The following is a 13,034-nucleotide window of genomic DNA, read 5'->3' as shown; positions in this document are numbered from 1 at the left end:
GCTGGAGTGCAATGGCGCGATCTCGGCTCACCGCAACCTCCGCCTCCCGGGTTCAGGCAATTCTCCTGCCTCAGCCTCCTGAGTAGCTGGGATTACAGGCACGCACCACCATGCCCAGCTAATTTTTTGTATTTTTAGTAGAGACGGGGTTTCACCATGTTGACCAGGATGGTATCGATCTCTTGACCTCGTGATCCACCTGCCTCGGCCTCCCAAAGTGCTGGGATTACAGGCTTGAGCCACCGCGCCCAGCCTGAGAAGGTGACTTCTTTACAGATTGCTCCATTATTAAAAGAAGTGCATATCAGAAGAAATATTAGAACATCAAGCATCTGTTTATATAAGAGAATGAAGTGTGGTTTTTAGGAAGACCACCTACATTTTTACATAGCTAACATTTCTATATGTTGTTTGACCAAGGTAGCAAAGTGAGAAGTAGAAACATTTAAAAGTCACAATGCTGGTGTGACACAGTGGCTCATGCCTGTAATCCCAGCATTTGGAGAGGCTGAGGCAGGCAGATCGCGTGAACCCCGGAGTTCAAGACCAGCCTGGGCAACATGGCAAAACCACATCTCAATAAAAAAATACAAAAATTAGCCAGGTATGGTTGTGCATGCCTGTAGTCCCAGCTACTCAGAAGGCTGAGACAGGACGATCGCCTGAGCCCAGAGCGTCAAGGCTGCAGTGAGCTGCGAATGCACCAATGTGCTCCAGCCTAGGTGACAGAGTGAGACTCCTGTCTCCAGAAAAGAAGAAAATAAGTGAAAATGCCAAGCCAGAAAAGGGTAATATGTAACTATCCACTGTATTTTATAATGCATAGTAGCCAATTCTTAATTATTCCTCTGAAGAGGAATTGATTACAGAATTAATTATATTTAGTAGTTCCAAAATCTCAAGTCATCAATTTCAGTTTTACTTCTCTCCCTAGTACAGCCATTGTCTTTCATTTAAACAGGGGTTTGCAAATAGCAAAGTCCACGTATTTGTATATCCCTACCTCTAATACAGATATGTATTGGCAGAGCTCTTGAATAGAGAGAGGTCTACTATATTTTTCCTTATCATAGAAATTGGAAATAAGGGCCTTTAACTGCTCTATTTGAAAAGAAAAATAAGTTTTTAAAATGTTACCTACTTTAAAAGTAATAAAGACTATCATTATTGCTTACGTTGCTGGAGGTTAAACTAAGCCATAAAACCAAGTGTATAAATAAAATTCATTTTTTATTTTAAATGATTTCTCTGAACTGTAGGCCAGTTCTTTTGAAAAGCTGGTGGATTACACTGCTTATGAATGAAAATTCTCCCGTCAAGAGCCCTCACCTTTATTTTAACTCTAGAAAGATAAAAACCAATTTGTCATATTTTCCCTGAAAATAGCTAATGTAGTTTCAGTTCTTTGTTTTGCAGAGAAGTTAATTGCCCCCAAAATCGACTAAAGTATTCCTTCTATAGGTTGAGTTGTTCCTGCCACCTTTTCACTTTTTAAAAAGAACTTGCAACCTATTCTTATCATTTTTATTTTTTTAAAAATTAAAAACCTTATAGTTAGAAATTTTTTTGTCCTATTCATACCTAAGCAGTCTTATGGCAGTTTAAGCCAGTTTCTTCTAATTTTGGTTTTTAATTGGAAGACTTCACACAGGATTTTGTGCATACTTGTTGCCATTAACTGCTTGAAGTTCATTTTCCAAATTGCCTGTTATGGTTTTATAAATTCCAACTGTATGAATGGGCAACTACAGGAAAATGTCGTTTATGAATACACAACACACAAGTCATAACAAACAAATTTTTCTTCACTTTTTTGACTCATCTTAAGGGCCTACTTTTAAAAAGTCAGAATACACTGCTAGGCTACAGATACTAGTTCTTTCTTCTCAAACATACAAATTCATTGAAGATCATTATAACAAAATATTTTTAAAAAATCAATATCCTGGCCGGGCGCGGTGGCTCAAGCCTGTAATCCCAGCACTTTGGGAGGCCGAGGCGGGTGGATCACGAGGTCAAGAGATCGAGACCATCCTGGTCAACATGGTGAAACCCTGTCTCTACTAAAAATACAAAAAATTAGCTGGGCATGGTGGCGCGTGCCTGTAATCCCAGCTACTCAGGAGGCTGAGGCAGGAGAATTGCCTGAACCCGGGAGGCGGAGGTTGCAGTGAGCCGAGATCGCGCCATTGCACTCCAGCCTGGGTAACAAGAGCGAAACTCCGTCCCAAAAAAAAAAAAAAATCAATATCCTTCCATATTGTGAATATATTTTGTTTCCTATAAAGCACAAGATGGATAATTTTGTTGAAATTTTTTTAGTTATCTGATCATGTAAGCTTCCTATTTTGGACTGAGGTTGTCTTCCAGATAAGCTAAAAATGACAAAATCAGACTAATATTTTTAATAAGGGATTTGCATTATAAGAGAAAGCATTTTTTGTTGGATGGGTGGTTGGTTGGTTTTTTTCATATAAATAAGAGAAGAAAATTACATTTTTTTCTTTGGTTTGATTTGGTTTTTAAAAATATCCTGAAGAGTCATGGCCAAGTAATAAAGTTTTTATAATATTATATGTTATTTTGGCCAGGTGCTGTGGCTCACACCTGTAATTTCAGCACCAGGAGGCCGAGGTGGGCAGATCACTTGAGGCCAGGAATTCAAGACCAGGCTGGCCAACATGGCAAAACCCTGTCTCTACTAAAAATACAAAAAATTAGCCAGGTGTGGTGGTGTGTGCATGTAGTCCCAGCTACTTAGGAGGTTGAGGCTTGAGAATGGCTTGAACCTGGGGAGACAGAGGTTGCAGTGAGCCGAGATCACATCACTGCACCTCCAGTCTGGGTAACAGAGCAAGACTGTCTCAAAAAAAAAAATTATGTTATTTGAACAGGATTTGATGAACTTGGCCTGTTGTTGTCATTATGTTATATGGTTTTCTGTATGGCATGGAAAGTTTTCCTTTGTTCTTAAGTTGTAAAGGTGGTGGCAGTCCTGCATGCACTTTTTAATTCATTTGATATAACCAGATTCAAATCAGAAAGAGAGGATTGCCAAAAATTTGGGGGTAAATTTTGTTTTCTTTAGAATGGTAGTTTTCAGACCTTTTATTTAAGCTGTCAGAACTCTTTTTCAAATAAAATCTTATTTTGGGACTTCAATTTAGAAAACTGATTTAAAATCTTATTTTATCACTTGCAATATTGTGACTTGTAAAGTTCATCAGTGAGAACACTGGAGCTTAGATGGCCATTACTATCTGATCTCATCCTCATCGATCCTAGTTTTTGTGTTTTAATTGCCCAATATCAAGAAAATTTTAATTCCTAAAGATAAGCAGTAGTTGCTAGTGCTGGCACTGCTGCTGTTTATTAACACCTCACTTTGTAACCTCAGCATACTTTTCAGTTAAGCAGAAATAACAAGAAAAAATTTACTTCTAAGCTTGTATATAAGTTAACCAGTCTTTATTATTTATTGCTCTATCTCCAGATTCTAACATACCATCTGTAATATAACAAGTACTCACTTAAATATTTACGGCATGAAGAAATGAATGAACCAGTAGCATTAGTATTCTACAGTGTACTACATTTTAACATATTTATGCATTTGAGCGTGAATTTGTATTTTAGATAGGTACATGTGAAGTTTGGATATAATATTTGTGGAATGCCTAAAGTCAGAACTAGATTCAGCTGGACTCAGTTTGAAGCCCATTGTTTTAAAGAAATATATATATATTTCATAAAGATGACAAACAATCTCAGCTAAGGAGATCGTCCAGATAAATCCCTTTATCTTATATCTTCCTCTATAAGCTGGTCTTGAAAATAGTTGGTTTTGTGGGCTTTTAAAAATTTTTTTAAAGACAGGGTCTTAATTTCACTCTGTCTCCCAGGCTGGAATACAGTGGCACAATAATAAATAGCCCACTGTAGCCTAAAACTCCTGGGCTCAAGCAGTCCTCCCACCCCAGCCTCCAGAGTAGCCAGGACTACAAGTGCACACCACCATGCCCAGCTACTTTTTAAAAATTATTTGTAAAGTTTAGATCTTGCTGTGTTGTCCAGGCTGATCTTGAACTCCTGATGTCAAGCAGTCCTCTCACCTCAGCCTCCCAGTTGCTGGGATTACAGGCATGAGCCACTGTGCCTGGCCAACAGTTGGTTTCTAAATCAAACCTAGAAGTATGCATTTGCCAGGTGCAGTAGCTCACGCCTGTAATCCCAGCACTTTAGAAGGCTGAGGCAGGCAGACTGCTTGAACCCAGGAGTTCAGGACCAGCCTGGGCAACATGGCAAAACCCCATCTCTACCAAAAACAAACAAACAACAACGACCAAAGAAAAAAAACACACAAAAAATTAGCTGGGCATGGGTAGTACACACCTGTAGTCCCAACTACTCAGGAGGCTGAGGTGGGAGGATCACTTGAGCCCAGATCAGTCACGCCACTGCACTTCAGCCAGGGAAACAAATAAAAAAACAAAGTCGTTTATATTAATCACAAAACAGACATGTTTTTATTGATAAAGATGAGAAGATTTTTTTTTTTTTTTTTTTGAGACGGAGTTTCGCTCTTGTTACCCAGGCTGGAGTGCAATGGCGCGATCTCGGCTCACCGCAACCTCCGCCTCCTGGGTTCAGGCAATTCTCCTGCCTCAGCCTCCTGAGTAGCTGGGATTATAGGCATGCGCCACCATGCCCACCTAATTTTTTGTATTTTTAGTAGAGACAGGGTTTCACCATGTTGACCAGGATGGTCTCGATCTCTTGACCTCTTGATCCACCTGCCTTGGCCTCCCAAAGTGCTGGGATTACAGGCGTGAGCCACCGTGCCCAGCCCGAGAATATTTTTAAGAAAATGATGTAAGTTTGAGACTTTTTTCCCGTCTTAGCCAAGTAAACTAGATTGTATATTGACATAAATATACTATACTTGTATCATTAAAATGTTTCAAAGTGGCCAGGTGTGATAACTCACACTTGTAATCCGAGCACTTTGGGAGGCCAACGCAGGTGGATCGCTTGAGGTCAGGAGGTGGAGACCAGCCTGGCCAATATTGTGAAACCCTTCTCTACTAAATATACAAAAAAAAAAAAAAAAAAAAAAAGCCAGGTATGGTGGCGGGAGCCTGTAGTCTCAGCTATTCGGGAGGCTGAGGCAGGAGAATCTCTTGAACCCAGGAGGGAGAGGTTGCAGCGAGCCAAGATTGTACCACTGCACTCCAGCCAGCCTGGGCTACAGAGCAAGAATCCCTCTCAAAAAAAAAAAGCGTTTCAAAGTTCAGTGCCCCATGAAGATTTTGATGTTTTGTTTTACTCTTTCATTTGTATTTGCTTGACAATGTTTTGATTACCTTTTCTATTTAGATTTGTGATTTTGGATTGGCCAGAGTGGAAGAATTAGATGAATCCCGTCATATGACTCAGGAAGTTGTTACTCAGTATTATCGGGCTCCGGAAATCCTGATGGGCAGCCGTCATTACAGCAATGCTATTGACATCTGGTCTGTCGGATGTATCTTTGCAGAACTACTAGGACGAAGAATATTGTTTCAGGCACAGAGTCCCATTCAGCAGGTATGATTTCAATTTAAGGCTTTAGTTTCAATTCTGTTACAGATTTGAAAGAAAAATCCATCTTGTACATGTCTTGGACTTATTCATTATACTGTCTAATTTGCTTTTAGGAAATTCAGGGGTTCACTTAAAATTCAGAAGGTTACAAAGTTGAAGATTACAAAGAGATTCATTTTGTAACTTACAAGCCTTTAGAGGGAGTGTTGACTTTATTCAGCTATTTATTATTTTATTTACTTTTTTGAGATGGAGCCTCACTCTGTTGCCCAAGCTAGAGTGCAATGGTGCCATCTCAGCTTACTGCAACCTCTGCCTCCCGGGTTCAAGCAATTCTTCTGCCTCAGCCTCCTGAGTAGCTGAGATTACAGGCACATGCCACCATGCCAGGCTGATTTTTTGTATTTTTAGTAGAAACGGAGTTTCACCATGTTAGCCAGGCTGGTCTGGAAATCCTGACCTCAAGTGATCTGCCCATCTTGGTCTCCCAAAGTGCTGGGATTACAGGCGTTAGCCACTGCGGCCTGTTGACTTTATCATACTGCGGCCTGTTGACTTTATCATATGCACTGATGCATAGCTGCAGGCTCTGCTGTAACAATTTGCATAGGTATAATCTTTAGTTGTTAGAAAGCCTCTCTTCCTTCTAAATGAATGGCTCTGACTTGAAAATGTATCGATGACTTAATGTACTTAAACTTTGTGCTTAGAATATAAATTTTTATTGTGTTGATTTCTTGAAATCTGAACATTTAGGAAAATTTCTAACCTTTATTATTGGACTAAAATATTTAAATATGACAGAGAACATCAGGAAATGATTAAAGTATAGCTTTAAGAAGCCATTCATGTTACTTTGTCTTTAAAGCTAATTCACTAATACACATATTTTCTTGGGATACTTACTAGGTATTTTTTATTTACAAATTTTAACAGTATTACTTGCATGAAAATAATGTAGCGACCATGAGCTGAGGTTGTGAAATGAAGTTGATGGGTCCAAATCCTAGCTACACCATTTAACTGTTAAATCTTAGGCAAGTTACTTAACCTTTTCTTTTTCTTTTTTTTTTTTTCTTTTTTTGTCCCTAAAACTGTTCTGAGGATTGTTGTACAATGAAGTAGGAAAGCTGAAAATGGGGCCTGGCACATAGTAAGCACTCTGTAAATGTTTGCAATTACAATGGTGGTAGTGTGCTAGGATGCTAGGGATACAGCAGTAAATAAGACAGTGTTCTTACCTTTGTGAAACTTTCACAAGACAAAAATAAGTATGCAAATAAATATCCCAAATAATGGCAAGTTTCATGAAGAAAAATGTAGCTAGGTTAGGGATAGAGAATGATGGGGAAGCACAGCAGGCATTAAAGGATTCTCTGAGAAGATAACATTTCACCCACATGAAATGAGGCAGCAAGTTGCTGGAGAAGTGTTCCAAGAAGAGGGACAACCAGCATAACAACACCCCTGAGGCAGGAATAAGCATAGCATGTTCAAGGGTTGGCATGTGATGAAAGACGCTGGTGGGAGATGAGGTTAGAAAGAGAGAAAGAGCTTGGCCATGGTGACATGATAAGGCCTTAAGATTTATTCTAAGTGTGAGAGAAAACTTAAATGAAGGTTTTGACCAAAGGAATATTAAGATTTGATTGATGACATTTAAAAATATCACACCACTGTGTGTCTTTGTAAATAATTCATGCACTTAACCAGAGATAGAATTCTTTTTTGCTTTTTTTACAAAGAATTGTTACCTAATTTGTTAGAAACTATATCTACTTTAATCAACATTTAAATTTATTTCTATATATTCAGACTATCTTTTGTGAAGTTTACATCTTAAAAATTGATTCTGATGTTAAAAAATCATGTACATATATGTAATCTAATGTTGGGTACTATTGACAATATTCACTTTTCAATTTCTTTAGAAAGTGAAGTTTAACAGATTTAACCTATAAGACTATCATATCTGGACATAAGAAGCTGTCATAAAATGAATGTGACTACTACCTTGCATACAGAAAAGCTTAAGTAAAAAATAATAAGGAGGTATTCAAAGCCTATATATTGAACAAGAATCTTGAATTGCTGCTGCAAAGAATATGTGAGGGAAAGTGTGAAGCAACTGGACTGGAGTTCAGATATCTCCTTTTCTAGAGAAATAGATAGATCTTGAGTTTGGCAGTCTGACATAGCCACTGCAGGAGAATTCATATCTGTCTAATTGTTGCTGTGTGTTGGGGTGAGAAATAAATATCTAAAATAGGAAAAGACTCTAAGTGGAAGTCGTTATTTCCTGTTGTATTTTCTTTGAATCTTTGAGAATTAATTACCCTAGTACCAGCAGATGTCATAAAAATGTTTCCCATCTATGGATCTGACCCATTTTAGACAACTTTCTGAATGTTTCCATTTGTTTTTGCAAGCTAGTCATTTCCTTCTTCCTTTAGTGTGGTAGTTAGAGGTCCAAAAATACCACCTACACACTTTTCCCGAAAAGCTTTGTATAGAGATCTTTACTTCTGTGGAAAGCAAGCTTCTCAAGTATCTCCATTAACCTGTAGGGCGGTGATGCTGATGGCTACCCCATGGGTTAGATAAGTGCAGAAAATAGTGCTTTATATTCGGCAAGCCCAGAGCCAGGAAAAAAAATGCTCTCTAGGTAAGAATTTCCCATCCTGAAGGGATCCAAATGAAATATGATTGCTAATTAGGTTATGAAGTTAGAATAATTGTGACACTACAGAAAATTAGTAAGATAGTTTGCTGCCCGAAGACTTGTTTGCAAAAACAGTGTTTTATTGGTCTCTTTTATTGTGTCCAGCTAGCTAAATGTGGTCTTATGTGGTGTCATATTTTCTGTGTCACAGTTTTCTGCCAGTGTAAGAGATTTCTAGTATGACTAGAGTGTAAAGGATGCATACTGGCCCAAGCATGGGGAGCTTAGCTTTCATTTCAGGTGTGAATGTTTCCAGTATTTATTAAATCACAGGTGTCTGATTTGTGGCTTAGCTCCTTAATGAGCCTAAATCCACTTGAAGCATCAGAATCCATTCATTAAGTGTTTGGAAAGAACAGTCATTAGCCATCAACAGAAGAGGAATTCAACTTTGCAAAGATCTTAGATGCTAAGGTATCAAGAAAACAGGACAGGCAGATGCAGACTCCTAAATTGCTCTAGCCTTAGAATGTCATGCTTGCCAAAACATGTTTTCCATATTTCTAATGTATGGATTCCTGATAAATAGGAACTTTTAAATAATAAATAGGAATAATAAATTAACAGGAATTTATTTATTTTAAATTCCTTTATGTGAGGAATTTACTTATTATAAATTCCTAGATACCGTTTTTTTAATAGGCCAGAAAGTGAAAGTAGGGGCTCCTGTCAGCATCTAGAGCTTGTCTTAAGGTTCCCCCCCCCACCCCTTTAAGGCTCTAATCACAGCCTTAGAGATGCAAATTTGGTCTGCATCTCTAAGGCTGTGATTTAAGAGTAATGAATCGTTATTTCCATGAGATTGCTATCTGTCTGTATTTTATGTTTCCTTGTAGTTGGATTTGATCACGGATCTGTTGGGTACACCATCACTGGAAGCAATGAGGACAGCTTGTGAAGGCGCTAAGGCACATATACTCAGGGGTCCTCATAAACAGGTGAGAGGAGTGAGGGGGATCTTTTTCTGGTAACCATCTGTTTGGGCAAGATTTCTCTTCCAATAGAATATTAAGGATTTTTAAGCAAATGTATTATTTGTAGGTGTTTTTTTTAAACGTTATGGTTCTAAGTAAGAAAATGTTTATTATTTGTTAAACTAAATAAAATCTCCTCATTCCTGATGCCATAGGAGAAAGTGCATGTTTTGTAGCTCCTTTGCTAATAAATGACCCTTGGCTTTTTGTCTCCTGATTTAGTGGTATAGATGGGAAAAACTACTGGAGATGGAGCTTTGACCTCAATGTCATAACCTAGTATATGTATATCAAGATGCCCTTTCCAAATACTGAGCCAATATAGCTGGTAGTTCTTATTCCAGCCAGGGATGTGAAGCTGTTGCTATTGCACTAACACAGAATCATCTGAAAAGAAGAAAAGAAGAATGAAGATAGATTGCCAGATTTGCACTCATCAATATTATTTGCAACTAGCCGAGTCACTGCTGAGAAAGACAAGATGGTTTTTTATCTCCACCTGTTGATTTAGCAGCAGTTTTTACAAGCACTTTCTAATCCTTTGGACAGAACAGCTTAATGATGTGAAGAGTGAATAAGGCAAATACTTTTCCTAGGAGCAACAAATTAGAACAGATAAGACTTGAACAGGATGACCTAGCAACAAATTTTCCTAAGTTTTGGTTTCTTTTGAATTGGACATTTAGATTATCTGATTGATGGTACCAAATGACAGAGTGAATTGGACACTTCTTCTCAAACTGTCAGCCAGACGTTTGCAAAAGGAAGGCCTCACCTTCCTTTTGCAGTTCTCTTTTTGCAATTCTAATGTGACTCCAGAGCTTTGTTGTCACAGGCATAAAGGGCAATGAGGCAAAGTGTGTTCGCTTTTAAAGCTAGCCCAGGCTAGCAAATAGAGATATATGCTTGTTTGTTAAATAGCCCCCTGATGATTACATCTTTCTGTTGCATTTGGTTTAGAACTATAAAATAATATGAGGCCCTAACATCCTTACAAGAGAGCAGTAAATCTTAACCTAGAGGAAAGTTCTATATTATAGAAGAAGGAACTAACAAGATCTATTATGTTCTGTTTATTGGCCAGCATCAGGAACATTAAACTAATTTACTAATGCCTCTTGGTAAATGTGTCCTTAGAAGTAGCAAAATAATTGTCCTCTTTCACTGACTTCATTAATTAGTAAATCTTGCCTGGTTCAAGGTAAACAATAATGAAAACTGATGAAGATCAGACACCCTATGTCACCCTTCTGTCTCTAGAGGATTTTTAACTGTTGTTAATGGTTGCTAGTTAATCATCTGTGTCAAAGAGTTGCTAAACAGCAGCCTGAAGAACAAGGAAACTGAGGAGTTTCCCATCTGCTGTCTAGATAGGACAGCTCAAAAACGTAACTTACCTTACCAAAAGTCACTGTGCACTGCTCTGAGCATTCCTGGCAATTGAGTACTTTTTCTGTGAAAAATTTAAAAGTCTGTTAGTTGTAAAAACCTAAGACTTTCCATGAAATAAAAAGTAGTATATTATTTTATAAAGAAGAGGAAAGGAAAATCTGAAGTTCCACTTTTATTTAACTAATTAAATAGGCTGAGATGTCTAACCAAATCATTTCTTATACATTTTACTATTAATTGACCTCTTAACAGTAATACCTTTGCTTGTCACTGAGTTTAGTGATGACCTTAAGGGAACACTGTGGTAAAAGGGGCAGCCCTGTGCAGTCTTGGTGTTGGAATATTTTGATTTTGAAGAGAAGACTGGTGGAGTGAAAACTAGTTAGGAGACCATTTCCATTTAAAGGCTAGATGCACTTTGCAGAGACTTTAAGGTCTTTAGATGGCTTTTATCTACTGCTAGAAATGGCCTCCTTAGGCAGATACTCATGGTCTTTGAACACTAATCCAGCTAGATGTGTATAAAGTTATACCAACTATATATAATTGAATGTAAATGAACCTAGCATATTGCCTGTTTTCATTTTCCCTCCAGTATGGAAATTCAGTTTTTGATCTGTGTTTGCTAATTGATCTATCATCACTGCTCTCAAGAGATGTTAACAGGTTCTTGAAACTTTTTACTTAAGCCACCAATCAGATTCTACCTTTTCACTTCCCACTCCCTGCCCACTCACCAATCACAAGATGCATGCCCTGTGTGCCTCTTGTTGGCCTATTAGCAGCTGCTTAAAGGTATCTCCATTCATGTTATAGCTATTTACAGCTGAGGTTGGAAGACACCTACACACAAATATATTTGGTATGTAGCTACCTGGATTTTTTTTTTTTTACTTTAAAAGATTAATTTGGTCTTTGGAATAACAATATAGCTTATGTTCTGTACATCATGACTCTTCTGCAAAATGTATCGTGTTTAGTTTAGTGCTCTGCACAGGTTGTATACTGAATTTATAACCTCTGGACTGTAGCGATTAAGAGTGCAGACTGTGGTGTCAATCTCAGGTTTACCACGTTGCACATGTTTTGAATGGTGAACTGGGAGTTGTACAATACAGTTTTCAGACGGACTGAGTATGAATCCTGGCTCTGCTAGTACCTCCCTTTGTGACTTAGGCAGATTATTTAACCTCTGTGTATATCAGTTCATTCATATGTAAAATGAGGATTAAAAATGGTTTTACCTCATTAAATTATTATAATGATATAAGAGCTAATGCATGTAAGAAGAGCATAAAATAGTGCCTGGCACATAGAAAACATTTAATAAATATTAACCATTAAAGTTATGACTCTAAAATAGCAAATGAAGCTTATGACTTTTTAAAAATTACACATGATCAAGTGAGATTTATCCCAGGAATGCAAGGATGGTTCACCTACAGAAAATCTATTAATGTTTTATAACATCTTAAGTGAGAAAAATCATGATTATCTCAGTTGATGCAGAAAAGGCATTTGATAAGGTTTAGTCCATTTTATGCCTTAACATTTTAAAGGATCCTTACAAAATATCTATAGAAAAATTTTGGATGAATTTCTGTTAAGCTTATGAATAGTACAGAATGAAGTATATGATACTCTGCATGAAAGAAAAATGTGTGCACAGAGAAAGAGCCTCTGACTTTTAGAAAAGACTCCCAGTAATCCTCAGTGATGCTGCTTAGGCCAATTGGAGGTCTTCATTGAGAGGTCTAACTGGGGCAAGCTCTATCTCACTGTATTTATTTTAAATTACTTAATATAGGAATATTAGATTGATGGTTTTTAAACTCATGAAGAATACTTATAAAAATTCAATATAAGTTTTTGAGTTTGGACTGAGAAAAACTAAGCTTCTTTCAAGTAGTTTTCATCTAAGTAATTACTCAAAGTTAGACATAAATTATCTTTTTTTAATAATTTCTAACAATAATTAGAACTTTGCTATGTACTGAACACTTCTTATATATTACCTCATTAAATTATCACAATAACACTATAATGTAAAATTACCATTCCTTTTTACAGATGGGAAATGGAAAAGTAACAGAAATTAAATAACATGTTTAACATCATAAACCAGATCTTAAAATTAGGTTTCCTTAACTCTAAAATCTATATTCTTAGCTAGTATATACTGCCTGGCACCTATATCTTCACAGCAGATTTATTAAAATTTCATTTTTATATATGCAGGTAATCTGTGAGTGAGAACATATCAAATAAGATAAAAATTTTACAGCAAGTTAGTTATCGCAACTACCACCTTCAATCCCAGTCCCATCTGGATTAACGTAAGAATATCTTTCCAGATATATATT

The 13,034-nt window shown here is 37.2% G+C and overlaps 1 protein-coding gene and 1 long non-coding RNA gene across 5 annotated transcripts in view; one reads left to right on the top strand and one right to left on the bottom strand.

The window, feature by feature from the left end:
• NLK (nemo like kinase) overlaps window positions 1–13,034 on the top strand; it is a 157,761-nt gene that overhangs the window by 125,488 nt on the left and 19,239 nt on the right. For both annotated transcript variants that reach the window (XM_032271871.1, XM_032271870.1), the window contains exons 6-7: window positions 5,377–5,586; window positions 9,142–9,243. In XM_032271871.1, the coding sequence (XP_032127762.1) occupies window positions 5,377–5,586; window positions 9,142–9,243 (312 nt within the window). The remainder of the gene's footprint in view (window positions 1–5,376; window positions 5,587–9,141; window positions 9,244–13,034) is intronic.
• The window catches only part of LOC116545299, a 42,349-nt gene that overhangs the window by 12,108 nt on the left and 17,207 nt on the right, over window positions 1–13,034 (bottom strand). For all 3 annotated transcript variants that reach the window (XR_004266264.1, XR_004266266.1, XR_004266265.1), the window contains 2 exons: window positions 11,409–11,514; window positions 10,677–10,732 (listed from right to left, as the gene is read on the bottom strand). This is a non-coding gene — a long non-coding RNA (uncharacterized LOC116545299). The remainder of the gene's footprint in view (window positions 1–10,676; window positions 10,733–11,408; window positions 11,515–13,034) is intronic.

The sequence above is a fragment of the Sapajus apella genome, unplaced genomic scaffold (assembly GCF_009761245.1).
Source record: "Sapajus apella isolate SASKATOON/1434 unplaced genomic scaffold, GSC_monkey_1.0 scaffold257, whole genome shotgun sequence".
In the NCBI taxonomy this organism is placed as follows: Eukaryota; Metazoa; Chordata; class Mammalia; order Primates; family Cebidae; genus Sapajus; species Sapajus apella.
This window is presented reverse-complemented; position numbering and strand designations above follow the sequence as displayed.